Source organism: Tachypleus tridentatus, chromosome 6 (assembly GCF_004210375.1).
Source record: "Tachypleus tridentatus isolate NWPU-2018 chromosome 6, ASM421037v1, whole genome shotgun sequence".
Taxonomy (NCBI): domain Eukaryota; kingdom Metazoa; phylum Arthropoda; class Merostomata; order Xiphosura; family Limulidae; genus Tachypleus; species Tachypleus tridentatus.
This window is the reverse complement of record NC_134830.1, coordinates 67543617-67568142: the sequence shown is the minus strand read 5'-3', so window position 1 is coordinate 67568142 and position 24526 is coordinate 67543617. Positions and strand designations below refer to the sequence as shown.

Here is a 24526-nt window from a genome sequence, read left to right as displayed (position 1 = left end):
AACTTGCATGCAAATGAGCTGCCAAAATGTTTCACAAAAAATCATAAAATTTATTGCAGTTGCTTTTATAAATTTTGCACTGGCAATGAATATGAATTTTAGGTTTCACTTATTAGAAGTTCTGCCTGCAAGTCATACTTGCCATTTTCTATATCTTAAGAACAAAAATTTCAGTGTGTATTTTCACAACATATTTCCTTTTAATTTAATTGACTTGCAGCAACAGAGTGATACTATGGTATTTCATTGAGTATTCTTACATGAATTTTTTAAAAGATCACCAAGATGCATATAAAATTAGAGAATATAAAGCATTTTGTTCTCTTTTCAGACATACATATTTTTGATTGCTTAATTTAATACTAATATACTTTTTTCATAACAAAAGTATCACATGAACAATAATTTTGCTCTATGTTTAAAGTTTCATGATACCTTGTTTTTCTGTGACGTTGTAATATATTACTACTTTGAGGTACTGGTCTATTTATTGTAAATAACTTGAACAAAAATAATTTCATAACAAAAAAAATAAGCAAAAATATTATTGTGCGTGAAGAAATGAATGATGTTAAAATGCTACCAGTTTATCTTCTTTCACTAATGTTTCTGAAATAGTATCTTAGATATATGTATTTTAACTTTTAAATACAAAGTCATTATATTTACAAGTAATGGTGCCATGATTATTTGCAAGTCAATATTGATGAAAATGAAGGAAATTTCACTAAATTAAGTTCAATATTTCATCAATTGCACTGTCACCACAAGATTCATGGTCTTTAATCTCAGCTGTATTACAAAAGTACTGCTCAACTATGCAATAATTAAGAATACTACTAACAAAGACAACTTAAACTGTTTCACCTCAAAAAATTTCAATATTATTTTGTATTTAATGTGAAAGAGACCTAGCCACAATATTGGCTTTGCACACATTTCATGTTTCCTGTAAAGTAAGAAACTTCTGAAAGCATTCACTTTTTCCAGTATATCCACAGATAAGTTTCCAGCAATGGAAAGAACAGTACTAAAACATGTATTGAAATTTTCCAAACTTGGTTCATAAAATTGACAGTTATTTCAAAATCATATGTATACTACAAGTAGTTTTGAAAAGTTGCACTCCTGCATCTATACTGCAGAAATGTCAATGCTTTAAAACAGTACAAACCTCAGCCAGAACCTGGGAATGTTTTGATCACAGCACCAAGTGTGTTTAATTTTGAAGTAAAAAAAAAAGAAAAGAAAAGAAAAAAGAATAAACTGCACTAAAATAATGTTGTATCTAGTATGCAATAACGATTTTAAGTAATTACTGCTCAATTATATACATATTTCTACATTTACTTCTATGGTTAAAAATATTTGTCTTAAATGAAAAAAAAAAAAACTCTGAAAAAAGTCTTAATGTGGGTTACAGTGTTGTTTCTATCTGCATGAGAAACTTCAAAATCCAACACGTAGAGTTGGCAGTAGGCATAATATTCTTCAAGTTAGATTTTATAATTATTCAGAAATTCAGGTTATATTCTGTACGAGATTTCCATTCACCTGGCTGGAACTTAGCTTTCTTTCTTAGAGTTGGAAATAAATTTAGGTTACTACTGTTCAGTATTACCATGAATTTGTAGAAAGATCTCAACACCAACCAGTTTAGCAGTTTTTTGGATAAAGATTGTATCTAGAAATAGTTAACTATGTTAGAAGGAATTCTGTTGATTATTTTGATACATCTGGATCATGTTTAAAATATTTAGGGAAATTATTATCCTTTTCTTTTGGAGAGTATTCTTTTAAAATAATTTTTAATTACATTACATAAATAATGACAGACTTCAAAAGAAATTTAATATTAAATAGAATTAATAACAAACATTTCTAACTTTATGCTACAAACATTTTCTACACAAATGTTAAATATTACATTATTTTTGCAACTCACTTGCAATTAAATAAATACAAATGGGTCATTCCATGTCAAATCATCCAAGAGGCTGCAGGTGACCCCTACAGAATCACTTGAAAAAATTCACATGTGCTCATGACAAATTGCCAAAGACTATATGAGTATCTCAAATATACTCTTCAAAATAAGAAATGCAAAAGGCAAAATATGAGACAAATTGTTAACAAGTTTATTCCGGGGTAGTTCTGTATGACATGTGTGAAACTTTGCACATTCACTGCTGAACATCCAAAGTCTGCAAAGGCGAAGTCAACGCTCACTAGGTGAAGTTTAACGTCACTCAACGTCAATAACGAGTATGCCCCCCGTGAGCATCAATAACTGCTTGGCATCTCCTGCCCATGGAAGAGATGAGATGACGAATCACATCCTGTGGAATGGCTGTCCACTCAGCCTGCAAAGCTGCTGCAAGCTGAGGTAGAATCTGCAGTTGAGGTTGTCGCCGTTGCAGACGTCAGTCCAACTCGTACCAAAGATGTTTGATGGGGTTTAAATCTGGTGATCTGGAGGGCCAGGGAAGAACGTTGATGTTGTGGTGTCTCAAGAAGACAGTGGTGAGTCGGGCTGTGTGAGGACGGGCATTGTCATGTTGAAAAACGTCGTTGACGTTCACTATGATGGGTTGCACATGGGGCCTAAGAATCTCATAGACAGTTGCGTACGGACTAATCAGAAATCCTACACAGCCCTGGTATGGTTGAGGCAGTAGACGTTGCGGTGGTGGTCCTATTCCGAAGGTGACGTAACCCGGATGTTGCGATCTTGTGCAGGCGTGGTCACACGAGGTCTGCCAGATCGTGGACGAGTTGATCCATGTTGTTGGTGACGATTCCATAGCCTTGTGATTGTGCTTGGGTGGACATTCACAGCTCTGGCAACATCTGATCGAGATTCGTCTGCTTCCAAGTGACCAATGGCGTTGTTGCGTTGTGCTTCAGTCAGTCTTGGCGTAACTGTATTGCGTGTCGGTGGCTTAACACTGAGCTACAGAAACCGAGAACCTGTCACTTTTATAGGGATTTTGCACATGTTGCACTTGCAGAACATGCAGATCTTTCAAACAAATTTATTGGACACGCATGCGTTTTGGCGAAAAATTCGATGTTTTCCTCCATTTTCAAAGTGCACAACTTTTATTGTCATTTTGGTCTGACAATCAGTGCCTTAACACGTGTAACATCACATACTCTGAGCTTGTAACGTTATTACATATATTTCTCTTTAAAATAACAAAAATATCCCTTTTGCATTTCTTGTTTTGAAGAGTATAGTTTCCGATTTACAGCCGTATAAAATTTAATTCATTTTTTTTTTATTTGGCAAATTCATTTTTGGGCAACTTTGGCTGCTTAAAGCTGCAAGAGTAATGGTGGTAGAAGGCTGAAATTTACTACACTGACTGAATTAATTCCATAGAATTCAAATATGGTCTCAAACCAAGTGTATCTCTCTTAAGATTTTCATAGTGAGGCTGTAAAATCACCTGAAAACCCAAAATCGTAAATACCATTGATTTATTTAATAAGCCATAACTCTAAGACATAATATTATACAAAGGTGAATTATTTTTTTCAAATATCCTATAACATATCAGTTGATAAATCAGCAATTGTTGTACTTAAAAGTCTGTTAGATCTGTAAAAAATTGTAGCTGCATGCAACGTTTTATGATTTAACTAAAAATAGCCCAAATTCAGGCCACAGTTTGACCATGTCACTAGTTATTCAGCCTTCTCAGATTTTTACCATATATTCCTACATCTTTGAATATGATCTACAAAAAAATCAAGATGGTGTTCAACCTACTTTTTGATTTATAATTTTTCAAAGTATTCTCTGACCATATGCTTTTTATTTAAAAAAAAAAAATTCAGTTTAGGTGTGTTACTGTGTGCAAATATATCCATACAAATTTGAAAAATACCTGTCAGAATTTTATGAATCCCACTGAAATATTCTAACCAGCCTTCCACAATGGTAAATAATGAAGTTGTAAGAAACAAGAAAGAATTCATTTCTGAACAAGTTTATTGGCATAACTAGTTAAATCACATGGTAATGCAAATATATTGTGTGTGCATTACAGTTATGCAGATATGGCTGAGTTTATGATTCATAATATAATAAATACAAAGGTAAATCAGACACAAAAAGCTCAACTGGTGCTACAACAGGGGATAACTGAGAAAGATTATAGTCACACCAAACTGCAATAGTCGTGACAATGAAATGTTTCAAGAACTGCTTTGGCAATAAATTAGCCTTAACAACATCAAATAAACATTGCTTTGTTCAGACAGCTTGAATGTATTTCTGAAATTTGAGTTTGATTATGTTGAGATCACTTTGACTTAGAACATAGTGGCGAGCACTACTGCCTTGCACGGTAGGTGCACATATCAGACAAAGAATATGTTGGAAAGGAATCCAGCTTTAATCTTTACATGACTTTACAGGCCACGGGAACAGTTTGTTTCTTGATTTCTTCATAAATGACACCAACACATCGGAATGTTCATCTGATCTATCTTTTATGTTTCCCACATACCATTCATGATCGTATATGCATGCCACATATTTCCCTGGCTGATAATTGTCACTGCTATCATTAGACCCTACTTGAGCTGCTGCAGCATCACATTCACTGCTACTACCAACAGTTACAACTGTGTACACATCATCATCTGATAGCCTTCTCACATACAATTTGTTGGTAGAGTGGGGAATAAAGCTATGATGTGACCTAATACCTGCCACAGTTTTGTATTTCATAGCACTCAAGTACATCAAACTCAACACACTTCTACACGACTGATTCCTGATTTACAAGAAAGACTTGAATGCCCTGAATATGGTCCTTTGCCTGATGGTACATATCAGACACTTCAAATTTGATTACTCATAGGCAAAAATAAGATCTCAACATTCCCAAACAACCAATTGGTTTTTAGAAATATGTAATTCAAATAAATCAATTATTTTATTTAGGCTGCCTGTTAATTTATTATTTTTCACAACCTTGATTTTATTAAAGATCATGTTCAGAGTTGTAAAAATATATGGTAAAAGCTGATTCAAATATTTTAATGGGATTCACATTTTTTTTTTGAAATTGTATGGATATATTTGCACACAGTAACACACCTAAATTGAAGTGTTTTTTTTTTTATCAAGGAAAGAACGTATGGTCAGAGGATACTTTAAAAAATTATAACTCAAAAAGTAGGTTGAACACCATCTTGATTTTTTTGTAGATCATATTCAAAGATGTAGGAATATATGGTAAAAATCTGAGAAGGCTGAATAACTAGTGACATGGTCAAACTGTGGCCTGAATTTGGGCTATTTTTAGCTAAATCATAAAAAGGTGCATGCAGCTACAATTTTTTACAGATCTAACAGACTTTTAAGTACAACAATTGCTGATTTATCAACTGATATGTTATAGGATATTTGAAAAAAATAATTCACCTTTGTATAATATTATGTCTTAGAGTTATGGCTTATTAAATAAATCAATGTTATTTACGATTTTAGGTTTTCAGGTGATTTTACAGCCTCACTATGAAAATCCTAAGAGAGATACACTTGGTTTGAGACCATATTTGAATTCTGTGGGATTAATTCAGTCAGTGTAGTAAATTTCAGCCTTCTACCGCCATTACTCTTGGAGCTTTAAGCAGCTAAAGCTGCCCGCAAATGAATTTGCCAAAATAAAAAAATGAATTAAATTTTACAGGGCTGTAAATCAGAAACTATTAGAGTTATTGCTCTAATCTTTGGCAATTTTTCATTATATGGGTAGATGAGCACATCTCAATTTTTTCAAGGCATTCTGAGGGGGCACCTGGAAAATTTTCCAAAATCTGGATGATTTGGCATGGAATGACTCAAATGCTGTTATTCTAAAATTTCTTACACAAGAATACTTTTTAAATATATGAAATGTTAACCAACCAACTTCAATTATCAATATGCTACATACAAAAGGACCACAAGCCTAAAGACAATTTAAGAGAAGATTAAAAACAAAGTAGATAACTATCATTACAATGTACTTAGGCATAGCAAGCTAAAACTGATTCAAAGAAAGAGAGGAAAAGCTTTTTAGTATCCATCACCAGACTTGCTCAAGTTCAGAAAACTACTGTGAGAACTAAGGAAAAACACTGAACAAACAACTCCAATGACTAATTTATAATATTAGGATCTTTATTTTGCTTTTCTGATTCATTAACAGACCATTTACACAAGAGATTGGTGAAATTTGATGATAAACCAAATGCATAAGGTCAGACCACCTGACCAACCCCATATTAAAATAGTAGTGATGACCACGATTTTGAATTTACAAAATGCATACTGAAGAAATGTAGCAAACCTTTAGTCACAAGTACAACTGTTGTACACAAAAATTCAGATATGCTACTACCAACATGTCTCAAATATTGAAGCCAGGCTCACTCACATTGTGACAAATCAGGATCCATGGCAATATTCACATGAAGAATAAAAATAATTTTGCCCATCATTCAGTTTCCAAATTGTACTTGCATAACCTCTACAACTACCTAAATGTATATTCAAATTTTTGTAGCATCCTTTTATGATGTATCTGTAATTTTCTCTACGTATCACAAACTGTTGCAAAATCAGCAATATAGTGTAACATGAATAGTTGATAGGTCTAACATCAAATTCATAATACAATTATCAACAGCACTTTATAAAAACCCAGACTATGCACACTTTGACCTCCCTTCTGTATACAGCATTAAGTAAAATGTATGGAATACAATGTACTACATCTAAAGAGCTGTTTCAAATTTTTAAATATTCTGAAATTTCAGTTTTTAAAATGAAGAGTAAAACCCTGAACATGTAATTTTGGCATTCTTTTCCAGTAAGGTAATGATTGTATATGTATATATGTGCGTGTGTGTGTGCACAAACACAACTTTTTTTTTAAATAAATGATAAAATCTTACTTCATATTTATTTGTGTCTTAAAAATGTATCTTACAAACACATAATAATTTCCCAAAATGTGTGTTATTCACTAAATATTTGTGGTTTTCTGATGCATTTATTTTTGATTGGCAGCTACTCTTAGCAGCTATGGGTTGTTCTTCACCAAACTGTCTAAAAAAAGCCTCCAATCTGATATTCATGCTGTCTGTATGCAACTTTTTAGACAAGTATTTATGACAAACATATTCAATACAGCAAGTTGTACATAATTTTAAAACAAAATTAATAATATATACTTTTCACTAACAGAATTAATTACATCTATTAATTAGGTTCTTTGGATGCTGTTGCACTAAATTGTCAACTTCTTACAAATTTAGTCTTTTTTGTCACAATGCTTAGAATTCACAGTAATAAGAACACTTGATAGCAGAAATTAGAATAATTCTTCATTTATTAACCAATCAGTAACTGAGAGTACAAAAAAAAAAGTTACAAAATTAATATTCACTTTAAGAGGAAGATGCAATAAAGTTCTACGAAAATTGTTTCATAAATGCTTAAATAATACTGTGGCCTCACTTTCAAATTACCTAAAATATAAATAAAGACAAATATGGCTATGTGTTCTAATCTATGAACTACAATTTGATAAAAATCTAGAAAATTTTAGAAATTACCTTCATGTCATCCTTAAGCAACCTTTGCCAATATGGACCTTCTTCTCCTTTTACAAGAATAAATTCTATTTCTCGTCCTTTGACTAGATATTTGGATTCCTACAAGAAAAACAACTACTTGGTATACCTTAAAATGTGTCTTTGAAAGAACATTACCATTAGCCTATAATAATAAAAAGATGCATCTCCCTGTGTGTGGGAATACCATAACTTCAAGGAGAGAGAATCTAGAAAATTGAAATTTTGCATCCATAATAAGTGGACCCTGAGGGTGTGCAACTTGATATTTTTACTTATCTACATCCATGCCCAAATTTTTTTTAATGAGGCAAACAAGTGAAAAACACATAGAAAAAAGTGGATCTGTACAAGTTATTTAAGTTAATATATAAAATAACTTCAAAAATAGAGAAAAGTCCATGCATTTGGTAGTACTGCATTCCAATGATGATTTTTATGTTATGTTGCTTAGCAACAAAAGTATAACCTAATATTTTTGTTAGTCTAAGTACTGAAAATATAAAATGAAATGTGTAAATTAGACAACTGAAAAATATTTGTTTATTTCTTACTTTAGAGACTCCATTGATTAAATTTAAAAATGATTTAATGATTCAATATTTTTACTTACATGATAAATTCTATGCACTTGGCTCCAGTCTAGATTATCTCGCACTATATCTTTACTTTAGGCTTAATTTCTTTAAATCACACCAAAATTCATTACTTGCTAGGTTTCACAGCACCCTTTCATTAAAATCTTAATGGGCAGACATACTAAACAAACTATTCTAACTAGATAAAATACATTATTTTGGCTTTTATGACTCCTCTTATTTTGAGAAATCAATTATGATGTTATGCAAGACACTGGCTTTTATGTAGTTTAGATAATGTAATGTATAGTGGCATTCATAACTATCTATAATAATTTTATCATCATCACATGTTTTTACAAGTTTTTCATGTCTCTGGGAAATAAAAATATATTAATTATTCTTCGATGCTAAAATAGGTTGAGAGTACACACACTCAAATAGTCATCTAGATCATATCAACCTTATAAACCAAACAAAGGTGAGTACTTTTGCTAACTATTCATAATCCTATACAATTTATTTTTTTAAAGAATCCTAGTAGGAATTAGAACAATGTACTTTAGTTGTACTTACTGAAAATTCACAACAAAGTCGTTTAAAAACTATCAGTTGGTTTCAGAGATATACGTGATTGAAATAAGGAAACCTTCAGTATGTTGACTGTATATATTACTATAAATATATATTATATTTTTTCTTTATCTAATAGTGATTGTTTTAAATATTTTTGAATTTATTGGTTTATAGGAAAACCACTTACAATGACTATAAGAAAAAAATTTTGTATTTTTAAATACATATTCAACAATATATATAGCACAGGCATATATACACACACACACACACAATTTTTTCTTCTGCTATTATAATTTGTCGTTACTGTGAAAACTAGAGCAAGTTTTAACCCACTAATTATTTGTTGGACTACATTAATTTTCTGTACCCAAAGTATACATTATTGAAAGAAAGAAAATTATAAAACAATACTTATTGTATTTTTAAAGCCATTTATCAGAACACTCATACATTGAAATTTTGGATAAGTAATATTTTTTACCTCAGCATTACAGGTGCAATATTTTTAATTAAAAAAAATTCAACACTATTCCAAGCTACAGCTATGATCTTGGGAAAAATTGAATAATACAATAAAGTTTAAAATATGTGAAAGAAAAAAGGTTTTGGTGTAGATTTACAAAACAAGTATCACTACGAGTTCTCTTATGAACAAAATATCATATATACTAATGGGTTAATTAATCTAAATGCACAATTCAATTTCAAAGAGAATTACATCCTTCTTGTAAAGTCACTACTTTTTATCTTACAAACATTTATTCTTCAATTTACTCAACATAAGATTCATTACAAAATTCATTATAAGACATCCATTTGAAAAATTGAGCTTAGAAGTTTTAAGAAACCTCTGTAAGCAAACTTACAGGTTTCTGTTAATTATGAAACTATCTAACTATACATAATTTAACTTTGAATATATTAAGTTCATCTTCATGAAATTTGACAAGCTTTCAATAAATAATAAAAGGTTGTTATATACCAAAAAATCATACTTTTATAATATTTTTCATTAAGGGTTTTGTCTGGGAATTAAAGGAGTCAATCTGACTCATACTCTAATTTGTACAAGTTCAAGGAAAATGCATTTTAAAAATAAAACGTATATTTATGTTACAATATTCTATTTCATTTTTATAACCTCTAGAATGTCTTCAATGAATATAAAGTTTTTTTTTCATTAAAACTTTATATTTTATCTTTGTTTTCTCTATCCTCAACCTAACAGTAGCAAAATCACTAATGTGGGGTAAAAGTTGAAAATTTCGAAATAAATTTAATTTACCCTTTTCCTCTCTAAAATGACTGCATATTGTAACATAATTAATGGCACATTATTTATTTTTATTTAACAAGTTTCTAATATTCCATCTTAGCTTTTTATAACAGTTAAAAATATACACAAAAACAATAAATTTAATACATGCACTCAAAAAAGAATTTATTATAGGTTTTTTACATCAAATATGCAATTTTGAACACAAAATACTATCATACATAAAAAATAGAATGAATGGAATCTATTAGACTCTAACATGTCTTTTAATAAAGTCAAATAATAAGTTTTAATAAGCTAAAAAGTTCCTTTCATTGACTGAGATGAACACCACAATGGCAAAGAAACAGAGGCCATTTACTTCAAAACCAGTTGCAAGAGCAAACTAGCTTTGCAAAACATTTAATACAATAGATTTATCTCTTTCTACTGGTTATAAATAATTCAATAACAAATCTCAGAGAAAAACGATTATTTGGTTTGTTTTGAATTTCCCCAAAGTTACACGAAGACTATCTGCACTAGTCGTCCCTAATTTAGCAGTGTAAGACCAGAGGGAAGGCAGCTAAGTCATCATCACCCACCGCCAACACCCGAGTTACTCTTTTACCAATGAATAGGAGGATTGACCATCACATTATAATGCCCCCATGGATGAAAGGGCAAGCATGCTTGGTGTGACAGGGATTTGAACCTGCGACCCTCGAATTACAAATCGAGTGCCTCAACCACCCAGCCAAAAATGATTATATTTTCTGACAGAGGATATGATAAATGAAGCAGTGCAAGTGTTTTGGCTTTCTTCTCAGTAAAGAAAGAAGCTTGGAGACTAAATTTATATGATGATTTAGCAATATTTATAGTATGAAAATGTAAATTAAGACAAACTGAAAGATCATACAAAAGTAATGAGAAAACCTAAAAGAGCCAAGAGGTGTCACATGAAACAGAAGTGAAGACTAAGAACTTGTTTAAATATTTTCTTTTGCAATTAAAACTATAAACTATATTTAAATGACAAGTTTACTACCAAATAGACAATAATAATTTCAGTAAATTTTGAATATAATTCTGTAAAAATGTAAATACAAAACGTAAACAAGACTAAATAAATTTTAAAATGCTAACAGAACAAAAATTCATATTACTTTATTAAAATATAAAATAATGACTCACTTCTGGTTTAATTTCTTTAAGAAAGTCAAGAGTAATTTCATGGTCTTTACCCTCCGTCCCTCCACATCCCCTGAAAAAAAATAAAAGGGGACTTCAAATAAATCATTTTTACCTCTGTTTCCTAAACAGTCATACAGAATTTTTACTTTGAAGTTTCCTCAATTAACATTAATATTTAAAAGTTACAAATCAATAAATATACATATATTTAAAATAACAAATTAACTTCTAAATAATAGTTTAAATAAAATGAAAATTCTATCAAAAAGGAAAAAAAAAGTACCTATCAATTCTGTTTTAACATAAAACTTCACAAATTATTATGTGATTACCCACATAATGCAAATTCCACTGTCATTTTCATTTTGTCACTTAAAGTCTTAATGAGGTAGAAAACCTAACTCAACTGAGAAAAGTTTTGTTGTGAATAAAACAAGATGATGATTTATGAAAACAAATGTTTACACACATTAGTTTTGTTGTGATGGATAAAAGCACAATGGCCAACATTTCAGCAAACCCTTAAAATAAAAGTTTACCCATATCATTACAGTGATATGAATTAAAAAAAAAACTGCAATGAATTCAAAGTAATAGGGGTACAAAAAGTAGTCAACCCATCTTAACACAATGAATCACAAACTATAAAAACAAAGAAATACTACAAAATTAAAGATAGTAAAATACATTTTGCTAAGATTCATGCTTTAACTATAAGATCTTATTTTTTTCTGTTTTTCATTTTTTGAAATTTCATTCCTATATCTACTTCTTATAAATTTGAAACTTTTAATATCATAAAAATCCCATTTAAGATTATTGTGAGCAATAACACACAAATAACACCACTTACTGTTAGATTCTGTAAACAAATCTCCAACAATCAGATAATAACAATCAGCAAATAAAGAGCAATATTTCAAATTGTGAGTATCAGCTTTCCTGAGATGACTCAAAGATAGGTCACAGTTGGGGATAGTAATTAGCCATGGTGGAAGAGGTCAACTGATGATACTGCTATGCTATTCAAACATATATCAAATTTTTCTGATTGCACCTGAATACAAAAAGGCTAAAAGAAACAATGGCAGATTTTCTATTATAGAATAGTATGGCCCACTGAGGACAGAAAACACAACCCCAAGTAGGATGCTGCAGTGAAGATTGAAGTTTGGAAGCATACATAAGAGACAGTTGCAAATGGCGAATATAGAGAGGGGGTTCATGAGACTCCACATACAAACTGTGAACTGGAGTAGTACAAAAGGCTGCAGTACAAAGACGAAGCCCCTGATGGTGGATAGAATCCAGCATTTTCAGTACTGAGGTTCTGGCAGAACCATAAACCATAGACCTATAGTCAAGTTTGGATCGGACAAGGGCATGATAAATTTTAAGCATGGAGTATCGATCAGCTCCCCAAGAGGTGGAAGAAAGGACACAGAGGATGTTCAGTGCTCTTATACATTTGACATGAAGTTGCTTGATATGTGAAATAAAGTTTAATTTACAGTCAAATATAAGACCTAAGAACTTTGCCTCAGGGACCATAGGAAGTACAGTATCATCAATACAAAGTTCTGGATCTGGATAAATACCTCATTGGCAGCAGAAATGTACACAAACACTTTTAAGAAAGTTGAAAACTATTTGCTGTGGTCCACTTAAGTATATGATTGATTGCAGTTTGTAGCTGCCGCTCAATAAACCTCATGTTTGATGACTGTCATGAGATGTGAAAGTCATCAACGAAAAGATCATTTGCAACTGTAGGGAGTAGCTGTTTACTGATGGCATTAATCTTTATAATGAAAAGTGTGACACTCAGAACACAGCCCTGAGGGTCTTCAAGTTCCTGTGGGAAAAAACGGGAAAGTGTTGAGCCCACACAGACCTGGAACTGGCAGTTCATTAAAAAAATGTTGAATAAAATGTAGCACATTGCCATGCAATCTGTACGAGTAAAGGTCTCACAAGATGCCATATCTCCATGTTGTATCATAAGCTTTCTCTAAATAAAACAAAAACAAGATGTCAATTCAAAAAGGCTTCTTGAACTCATATTTCAAGGCAAAATAAGTGGTCTATTGTGGAGCGTTGTCTTCGGAACCACACTGAGTGGGTGAGAGAAGGTTGTTTTGGTTAAAGGAACAAAACAAGCCAAGCATTAATCATCCTCTCTAAGGTCTTACTGAGACAACTCGTCCAAGCAATGGGACGGTAATTGAAAGAAATCTTTGGATCCTTCCCAGGTTTAAGAATAGAGAGTACAATAGCTTGACGCTAAGCATCAGGAAAGACATTCTCCTGTCATATCCGGTTAAAGACAGCCAGAAGAATAGTAAGAGAGGCAGGAGAAAGGTGGCATAGCATCTCATAACGTATATCATCAGGTCCAACTGATGTACTGTCAGACCGATGAAGCACAAGTTTGAGTTCTACCAGTGAAAGAGGGCGATTGTAGTCACAGGGACGATCAGGCGAAAAGGAAAGAGGCAGATGGTCAATTCGTGTTTTAATAGCTAAGAAGGAAGGGGATGAGTTTGAAGAGCAAGATACATGAGAAGCATTCATCAAAAGTATTGACAATGCTCTGAGCATCAGCAACTTCATGGCCATTAAATATTAAGATAGAGGGGGGGGGGGACAGAAGAAAACCATCCACTCACCTTCCAGATCTTGTCCCATGACTTTTGAACTGGTGGTTGAAGAAATGCTGGAGGTATATTTAGTCCAAGATATAGCAGTAAATGACTGACTGGGTGCATGAAAATAAGTGTAATAGCCAGTATTAAAGAGAGACAGGATTGTGATTCAGGAGCATACGCTCTATAGCACAACCCCTCACATCAATACTAGAACCACCCCAGAGGGGATTATGTCTGTTAAGATCCCCCAAAATTAAAAAGGGGGTTGACAGTTGCTCAATGAGGGCATCAAGGTCTGATGAATGATAATTTTTCCAGGAGTAGGATACAGAGAGCAAACAGTGATGGTACAATCCAAGGATATACGGATGGCTATAGCTTCCACGGACGTATTCAATGAAAAGGGCCAGGTGGACAAATGTTGATCAACCAGCAGTGCTACTCCCCCATGACCTGTCATTTCGGTATAAGGAGTATTGTCGAATTATGACTGTATTAGTAGGTTTTGAAAATGCTTCCTGTTAAGAAAGACATTTGGGATGATTAAAGTCAATCAAATCTTTGATGTCATTCACATTTGATTGAAAACCCCAACAGTTTCATTGGATTAGCATGGCTATTTTTATTTATTTTGGAGGAGAATATTGTAAGGAGACCTTCTGCTTGTGACCATGCTTTTTTTTTTTTTTTTTTTTTACTGGATGTGGGTCAGTCACTCTCTAGTTATCCTGCTCTGGATCGAGTAGGTGGATCGGTGTTTGTAGACATATGTTCCAGTGATTGAGAGCATGAACGAATGGTCTGTTTAATTTTTGGGGTGTCAAGAGAGGAAGACCCCATGGAAACACCTGGGCTTGAACAAGGTGAAGTTGGGCAATGACTGGAAGATGTGGTAAGGAGAGAGATAAAAGTAGATACTGATTCGTTAACTCTGTTGATTTTTGGAGAGTACTAGATTAAGATATGCTGTTAATGATTCTGTAGGAAGCAAGAAAAGGTCTGTCTGGACTACTATTACAGCAGCATAAGTCTGAAATGGAATTGGGAATAGTAATTTCCAAGCCTCTGGGTAAGTGATATTGTGAACTGTCTTTAGATGTTGTATTTCTTTCTCTTCTACTCATTTAGGGGAAGAAGTAAAAATAGGAAGGATGTGGACCATTACAGTTAATACAATGTGGTTCTAGTTGGCATTCAAGAGCATCATGGTCTTTACCAGGACAACGGGCTTAGGTTAAGGAACCACAGCAAGATGTTTTTGAGTGACCATATCGTTGACAATGAAAACATCTAACAGGGCTAGGAAAATAAGGCTTTACCTTACAATTCAGATATCCTGCCTTGACTGTGGAAGGAGGACATAATGCTGTAAATGTTAAAATTAGAACATTTGTTGACTCCATAATTCTGTCTCTACAAGTACAAATTTGGCGCACGACTGTAACACCTTAGCTGGTGAAACCTGCGAGGATCTCCAACTCTGGAATGATCTTTAAATCCTTCTCAACTATAACTCCTCTGGAAGAATTCAAAGTAGAATGAGGAGTAACCTCAATGGGTATATCCCCAATGCCCTTCGACTTCAAGAGGAGTTTGGAATGTTGTGATGAAGCTGTTTTCACCAAAATGTCCCCAGACCATAATTTTTTTAAAGAATTTAGGTGAGCCAACAAACCATTTTAAACCCTTTTGAATAAAAAATGGAGACATCTGCCCTAAGGGTTTTTTCAGTTAAAGAATGTATAATTACAAATCACAGTACAGATTAAAGTTGTGAGTTTGACCGTACAGAGTAATCCATGTGCAGTTGTTTGCCAGTAGTTGGATTTTTCTCTACGCTGTCATGCTTGTTTATTATTTTAATTTAAGGGGTATCCATAATAAAAATAAAAAAAGAATATTTTGGTGCCCCTGACCCCACCCACCATGGAGCCCTATGAGGGGATGCACTATAGTGCCATATGACGTCATTGCAGTGATGCCAGGGTTTTGTGAGCACTATACCGAAAAACCCGTAACAGACAATGTCTACACACCCGTACAGGATATCCTACACTGGCACTCAGTTAACCCCGGCCGAAATGGACTAGCCAATATTTCTTTTTTTTTGGGGGGGGGATCCCAAGACCGAACGTCTACAGGAATTCAAGGCCAAAGTTGTGTGGTGGAGTTGGAACCCTGAACCACCAGTATCCTCTGCGCACCTTCACGGGTCACCACGCAAGACAAACATGGAGGTGGATGTTTAGATTCCATAGAATGTAAACCAAAAGTACAAAACCTTCTCTGGGAGGTCCCCTCACCACGTACAGGAATCCACATGAAGGGGGGAACACTATAAGAATTGTTTTGTTGAATTTCACACACAGCTACTCAACAGCAACTTACATCAGCCATTCCTAGTTTTGAAGTGACAAGACTAAAAGAAAAACAGCAAGTCGATACTACCAGCTCTTGGGTTATAAATGATACTAACTAGTGAGATCTGACAGTCTCATTTATAATGCATTCATGGGCCTAGTATAGTTTTTCTGGTAATAGTTGCAAACCATAAAATCTGAGGGCTATGGTCTGGCACACCAATGACTTGCTTTTCTCTACCCCACACTAATAAAGAGCATTTAGCACTGACAAAAATATTACAAATAACAGTATAAATGTGTTGAGTTGCATTTTACCTTTAAATTGTTTTGCAAAAGATGAAATATAAAAAAGAAATTAACTATTTTAAAAGATATGAATAAGTTACTTTTAATTACATTTCTACTATTACAAATTAAACTGAGAAAATAAGACAGAAATCTAAAACTTTTATTAAACTTTAATGAGTTAACACTAAATATTTCTAAATGAACTTACCTAAAGTATAATTTATCTTTCTCTAACTTTATCGTGGGATTTCTACAATCTTCTAGGGCAATTTTTAGATAAATTTGACCTTTTCTCTGAGCCCATAACACGGGAGGAGGAAGTATTCTGTGGAAATCAAAGCTATATTTTTAATATCAGAATTATAATATTCTAAAGCAAAAGCTTGATATGTCAGTCATATTGTTAAGAGTAGAAGACAAAAGTTCTATTATTTTACTTTTTAAAAGTCTACACATGGCACCTTTTAAGTTATGAGTTTATTTATGTTTAACTTATGAAAGATTTAATAAATACTCTTTTTAAAAAATCCTAGTGTTAACACATCAATTATACTTAATGTAGAATAACATAAATTTTACATTAAAAATATTCCAAAATGTCATTGTGGCATGAACATTATAAGGCTTTTGTACACAAAATATATTTTTTTAAACTAAGTTTCAAGATTTGTTAAGTAATGATTCACTTATTCATTTTTCTATCTGAATTTTGACTATCCAACATAAAAAGCAATTTTGATTTTCAGATTAAAAATATTTTTATGCATCAGAAAATTTCCAAATTTCACTTGCAAAAGCTATACAACATTTAAGATAATTGTTTTGGAAAAAATGCTATATTTTAAGTTATTTTCACTATTATATCTATGAGTTTGGTCAATTCGACCAACTTTGTAACCATCAAAACAACATTAGGAAATAGATATAAATATTCACTTTTTCATTCTAGAATTACAACCAATTATAATATGAAACCACAGATGTTTAGCCTAAATAGCTAAAATGTTATGCATATATAGAATGTCATTTTATTGACCTTTCAACTGTTTCTGACTAAAATTACAAAACTTTAATGATGTGGCACAAGATCACTCATGTTATATAAAATAACATAAAACTGACCTTTACAAACTGATCTACCTTGACTATGTTCTAGTGGAGCAGTATTTTGTAAAATACATTATTAACATTTACAAATAAGTTCTTAAATTTCAGTTATTCCTCTTACAACATAGAATAGTAAAAAGATAAAAAGAATAGAAAATAATTATCTCTTCTAGTTTGATTGCTGCTTGCTGTAATTTCCAAGTCTTATTAAATATCACATTTAGAGAATGGAAAATAATTTTTTTAAGGTTTTATATATGCATTTTGAAATAAAAAATAAAGTTACTATATGTATACCACAGAATTTATCAGGCTCAGTAACTAAGCTACATTTCAATCTAAATAAATATGATTTTACAAGTTCAATAATGTCTTCCCTTACCACTTGGAATCTACCATATAAAGAGAGTAACACCTGACAAGGCTCAAAAAACCACAAGGCACATTGAGCATTTGATCGGTTATTCACGTCACGACAGAAATAGGCATATGAAAGCATTTCCAAAAATGGAAAAAGGTGGATAGAGCCACTGTGTTTGATTCAATAAATGTAGCAATATCTCAGTAAACAGAAAATATATGAAGTCTTTATTTTATATTTTAGCTTGTCAATACTGGTAATTTGAGTTTGTAACTTGTAAGAAACTGCAGGCTTTGTATTTGGAAAAAACAAACATCTACTCTAAATGAATAGTGCGTTCAACATAACCATGCGACACACAAAATAAACAATTAAGAAATTTTTAAATATTTACTTTTAGATCAAGAAATTAATGTATAATACTAATATGCAGATTATAATCCATAATATATAACAAGCTTATTAACATACATTTATAAATAGTAATTACAAATTTTGAATGTACGTCTGCAAACATGATATCACCTTTGCCCCATCTGTGTAGAGTTAATCAAAACAATGTAATTAACTAAGGGTCTATAATAGATAGTAAGAATTAAAATTGAAATTAAACAACTATTCTGAACGCACTGATTCATCAGCTGGATATTAAACAACATTTTCAGCCATGTCTGATATATCATGAAGTTTGGCCAGCTTAGGTGATTTGAGTTAGTCCAAGTACAAATTCTAAGATATAATTACTTCATAAAAAAAAAAGTGTAAAAATGAATGACAAATAAAAATAATTACATCTCCTATAGTTATTAGTATAACCAATAGTATTAATGAAAGGAATAATAAATAAACAAAATAATATACTTTTCTAAAAGAAAACACACTTTTAAGCCTTCCCAAGTTTTAATATTGCACCTTATTGAAAGAGTTACATACAACATCCTACGTTTTAACTGTGTCAATTAATGGTGTATGTTATAGTCATAAATGTCTTAGGTTAGATGCATCAATTTTACCACGATTACTTATTAAAATTTGATAAAGCTTTTAAACATCCATAAACAAATATACAAGTTAAACTGAAATAAAAAAGCCAAACATTTCACTAAGTGAAAATACTTCAAGTTTATACATATTAGAATATTTTTTCTCAAAAATATAACTGGATAAATTGTTCCAAATTCAAAAGTATTTTTTTCTGTGTTATCATGATAGAGTTTTGGTTTTAATGGACTAATACTGCCTATATCTAGAGCAGTTCATTGAAGCCAAAACTGTACCAAGACTAAGTATAGAATTGGAAAAAAACTGTGCATATTCTTATTTTTCTAGACCTAGAACGTTCTAAATGAATTTATTTTGCTTTTTATTTTAATTTCATAACCACTTATACATTTATAGTTAGATTAATACTACATTACCATAATGTGCTTTCTTACTCAATCTTAAGTATACTACATGGTTAAGCTGAACAATTTATCTTACAAGCCAAGTTGATTTATAATATTATGTTAAATAATACAAATAACTGAATAACAAAAACATATTACTTTAACTTCTTACTTAGCTTTCATCTTTCCACATTATGTAATAAGTATTAAATTTATGATAAAGTATTATTTTCACTTTGATCACTCTCTTAAAAATTAAAATGCACACAATTAACCATAATTTTGCTTCTACAGCTTTTGTTATCTATATTCAATTTTCACTGAATATATGTTACAAATAACATCATACAACTCATCTACTGAAAGTATCCACTTAATTATTAATACAATGATGCATAGTCACCCGAAGAATTTTCTACAAGCGTATTAGATGGCGTGCTTTAATTATGCTTTCACTTCGAGCTTGTTTTCTAAGCCTAACTCATTATAAGTACAATCATTCATGAAACCAAATTAAAAACATACACACACATACAAAACTTACTTTTTGAAATTGTAAAAACCTAAAAGTACTTACTCACGGTTATTGGTAGGAATATCAGACAACATGTTTTATTTCCTCTAACACAACGTATTCCTAAAACTCTTCAGTAAAACATGTGAACACTAAAGCCTAAAGTCATTACGCATTCAAGTTTTGGTTAAATTATGTAGACCAATGGAAAAACATGTAACATATAAAATCAAACAGCTATAAAATAAATATAGCGGTGTACAATTATACTTTTAAATATTTTTTAAAATTTTCCTACAATAAAAAATCATCTTTTATATTCAACAACAATGTTTCTTATTGACCAATAACCTCTAAGATTTATGTTTAACGGATATGCGGGATACTTATTTGAAGAATGATCGCGTTATACTAAGTCGCAAGAAAAGAATCGTATAGTGGAAGTAATGTTTTGATTTGTTAGTGCGAGAGTGGAGTAATCCTGTGTATTATGTTAAACATATGTATATTATTATTTTTTAACGGATAATATATATAGTTAACTGATCTCATGATCTGTTTAACTTTAAACGTGACTGACGAAAGTTATCCGTTTTCCTTTAGAAATTTGTTTTACTCGGTGTTATACTAAATTCTAGTTCTACTTTCAATTCAATTTCAATCATTTTCATTTTAAGTTTCCAACAGTATATATAGTAAGACACTTTATGTTAAATGCGATTGACAATAGTAAATCCTGGTAAATGTATTTAATATTATAAATAAAAATTACAAGTTGGCATCATGAAGTCATTTAAAGACTCGTTTTGGGTAAGTAAGAAACCTTTTAATTTGATTTCATTTTAACTAAAGTTTGAAGTTTTGATACATGTTATTAATGTGCCTTTAAGAATTTGAGAAATTATAAATCGCAGGATAAAGTTAATGGCCAGCATGAGCGTCATCAACCCTACATTTATTGTTTTAGTTTGATATGTTTTATTGAAATTAATTTTTAAAGTTTTGTCCTGTTATTTACGAAGTCTGTCGTTCTGAAACTGTACAATATTTTGAAAGGGGAGTTTTAGATTGCTAATCTTATTAGTGGGAAGAACATTGATAAGGTTGGATAGTTTTGTGTGTTCAGTCAAACTAACTGAAGGTTGAAGAGGATTGTACTATATTTTTATATTTCATATTTTGAAGGTCCATAAACTAGGAAGAATATAAGAATTAAACTACCAATAAATAAAATATGTTTAGTTTGCAGTAATGTGCATTTTACTAGTAGTAATAAAATAAAAGATTCTGAGATTTATCAAAATGAAGTCTCATACTGTTGTCATTGTTAAAAGACCAGTGTTATTGGTACCAATAGAAAGGTGACAATAAAAGCTTACTGTTTTAATTGCTGGTGGCAGTCACTGCTACAGAAAAATTATTGACACCAGACAACAACTGTTTAATTTACCTCTTCTAACTAACCTCAATATTTCTTGGGATTTGCCACAAAACAGCGATGTTAATTGTAGTGAGCCAGTTGTTACTACTAGCACAAGAAGGGAAGATTATCAACATATAAGTGTTATGACAGCCTTTTCTTCTTTCCAGAAATTTCAAACTTAAAAAGAAGGAATTTCATGAGGAGAAGTGTAACAGCTTGCAAATTTATGCAATTGACATAGGTACTTCCCATCATGTAGTTATTGCCCTTGGTATTATCATGGCTTTAAATGCCATGTTTTTATTGGTGTCAATAGCTACTTATTTTTAACAAGTCCAGAAGGATTAAAAGGTATATTAATGAAAAACATGAAGTTTAAAGGTTTTTAAGTTTTTGTTAATGGCAAATGTAGAAATTAGAAATTTGTAAGTAACTTATTTTAAGAGAATGAAAATGCTTAATTGAAGGGAAAGTTTTGGTAATTAAAAAGTTGTGAATATATGCTTCCAAATTACAAAAAAAAATCTAGGGAGGTCCTGGAAACTATACGTTTTAGTATTTTATTCTTCCTCCTTTGAGTAAAGAAGGATAATAAATGACCATATTTAAGTTTGCAGAATTATTCAGGAGGACAATAGGTATATTCTGTCAATAACAAATCCGAGAAACCAATTTTCTATGACTGTCCCATATTTCAAAGGTTTGTTAGCTGCAGACTTTTGGTTTTTGCATCATAAGTCAAAGTTGAATGAATAAACAAATTCATAAGTCTGTAATAGATTATTGCCATCTTAAATTAGAAGTTTAAAGGGTACATCTTGACTTCTAACTTTTTGATGAGAGTAATTCATTCGATGGGTTTGGGGAATCTAAAAAATGCATTGAAGAAAATTTAAACTTGCATAATGATGAGGGAACTTGTGAAATTGGAATTTATAAATTAATAGTTAGAGTAGAACATAAGTTAAATAAATTTTAAATATTTTAAAGTAAGTTTACAGTAGTTGCTATTATTGCAATGGAGTATCAAATTAATATGTATGAGTTCATAGTTCAAGTTCAAATGGAAACCCATAAAATACAAATGGAATTGTGAAACCTGGTTAGATTTGAATAATATTTAATATATTAATTATTTTGAAATACGAGGTCATAATCTGTATTAGATTTTTTTAAAAGGTGATGAAATGGGATAGGTCATTGCATAAGGAATGAAATACATCATGAAATGAAGAGATGAAAATCTGGTTGTCAAGCACCTCAATTTTTACCAACATTAAGTATAACATTTGGACAGGTTCAATAAAGGACCATTTTGTCCTGTAAGGCTTTTCTTTCACATCCATATTTAAAAAAAAAAGTGAAAATTTAAACTTTTCAGAAAATTGATTTCCACCTTAAACTCTTACAGAGTGCTGACTTCCACTGCTGCATATGGTAAGCTTATTTAACTGGAGCCTAGTATTTATTTTCCAGACCTTAAAACTGTGTTCTCTCATTATATTAAGTTCAGACTACAGCACAAAGAAATTAGATGTCTTTGTTCTATTAATTCTCTAAATAACTTTCAAATCTTCAGTATGACCACATTTTACCCATCTTCTGTCAGTGATGCAAGGGAAGACAAGTTAAAAGATTTTAACATATCCTCATAAAGTAACCCATTCTTTAAGTCATCCTAGTATTTCTCCACTGAATCTTTGCAAGTAACTTTGTATTGTATCACAGATAAGGACCCATGACTGAACACAACTTTCTGAATGAGGGCGAGTTAGTGATTTCTATATAGAGATAATTACCCCCTCCTTTTTTTTACTTTATTCAATATGTCTGTAAGTAAACTCTAAACTCCTATTAACTTGAATTATTTATTTACCACTATGCTTTCAGTCATGCTAGTGAGTAGAATGACATCTATATTAGATTTGTGATAACATAACATGTATAATTTAATAATATCAAGAGACTTGTTAATTTGTATAGGATGTTCAATTTAATAATCTAAACTTAAAAATAAAACACTCAAAGCCAAGCTTCATCATTCAGATATTTATCAAACTTTCTCTTGAGCTTTTTTAAATAGAATGCATCTACATATTTGAAAGCAATTCATTTCCAAAATCAACTACTATATTGGAAAAATAAAACTGTTTTATGTGAAGATGACTTGTATCTTGTCATACTTTATATATGTCTCCCTTAGTTTCACCATTCTCATCATTAAGTATGAAAAAGTATGATGGAAAAACACTATCACTTCCATCAATAATCTTAAACACCTCAATCCAATTTTCTCTGACTCTTCTTTTTTTGTAGAAAGCAGTACTGGATATCTTAATCTGTTCTTGTGTGTCAAAATCCTCTCTATTCCAGGTATCATCCTAGTAGTCCTTCTCTGATATCCCTTCCTACAATTCAATGTTGTTCCTAAAATAAGGAGCCCAATAATGAAACAAAATTCCCATTTGAGGCTTAACCAGTGACCTATATATTAAAATGATAACATCTTAGACTTGTATTCAGCATTTCTATAGATAAAACCTAAAATCCAATTTACTACTAACAACAGTACACTGTTTGGATGGTGTAAAAGACTGATAATCCAGAACATCAAGATTCTTTTCTTGCATAATGCTTTTTAGGTTATTCCCACTTAAAAAAAAAAAAAAATATATATATATATATATATATATGTATAAATTTCAAATTATGATGTTTCACATGTACTACCTTGCATTTATTACAATTAATAGTCATCTCCATTTATTTGCCCAATTTGCCAACTAATCCAAATCATTTTGCAAAGTTCAGCAACACCCACAGGCCTTGATATGATCAACAAATGTAAGTAAATTATTAACTGCTCTATCATCTGTCATTTATGTAAATCAAATATGCAAAGATCCTAAGAATGAGCCCTGAAGCACTCCACTTGTGACATTAATTCTCTTTGGTTGAATTCTGTTTACAACAACCGTGTGCTTTCTTCCGTTCAATTACTTTTTAATTTATTGAATCAACCTACCTGATATAGCTGTAAAGATAATTGTTTGTTGAGTCTTTTATGTAGCATATTGTCAAATGCTTTCAAAAAATCCAGACAAAGGCCACACCTGTACTTTAATCCAAACAAACATGCCTTTTGTTTTTTTCTTAATTTAGTGTAGTACAATTAAAAGTCATTTGT

At 31.4% G+C, this 24526-nt stretch overlaps 2 protein-coding genes across 6 annotated transcripts in view; one reads left to right on the top strand and one right to left on the bottom strand.

The window, feature by feature from the left end:
- The window catches only part of LOC143252731 (prostaglandin E synthase 3-like), a 33987-nt gene extending 13849 nt beyond the window's left edge, over positions 1–20138 (bottom strand). For both annotated transcript variants that reach the window (XM_076505316.1, XM_076505318.1), the window contains exons 1-4: positions 19980–20138; positions 16755–16871; positions 11248–11317; positions 7621–7719 (exon numbers count right to left, since the gene is read on the bottom strand). In XM_076505316.1, coding sequence (XP_076361431.1) covers positions 7621–7719; positions 11248–11317; positions 16755–16871; positions 19980–20011 — 318 coding nt within the window. In that variant the 5' untranslated portion in view covers positions 20012–20138. The remainder of the gene's footprint in view (positions 1–7620; positions 7720–11247; positions 11318–16754; positions 16872–19979) is intronic.
- A 163-nt stretch (positions 20139–20301) lies between these two features.
- LOC143252729 (nostrin-like) overlaps positions 20302–24526 on the top strand; it is a 48974-nt gene continuing 44749 nt past the window's right edge. Inside the window, exon 1 of one of the 4 annotated variants that reach the window (XM_076505310.1) lies at positions 20302–20726. Coding sequence is in view for 1 of the 4 variants with exons in the window: in XM_076505312.1 (XP_076361427.1) it covers positions 20700–20726 (27 nt within the window). In the remaining 3 variants the exon portion in view is untranslated. The remainder of the gene's footprint in view (positions 20727–24526) is intronic. The other 3 variants (XM_076505311.1, XM_076505309.1, XM_076505312.1) reach the window with 3 other exon arrangements.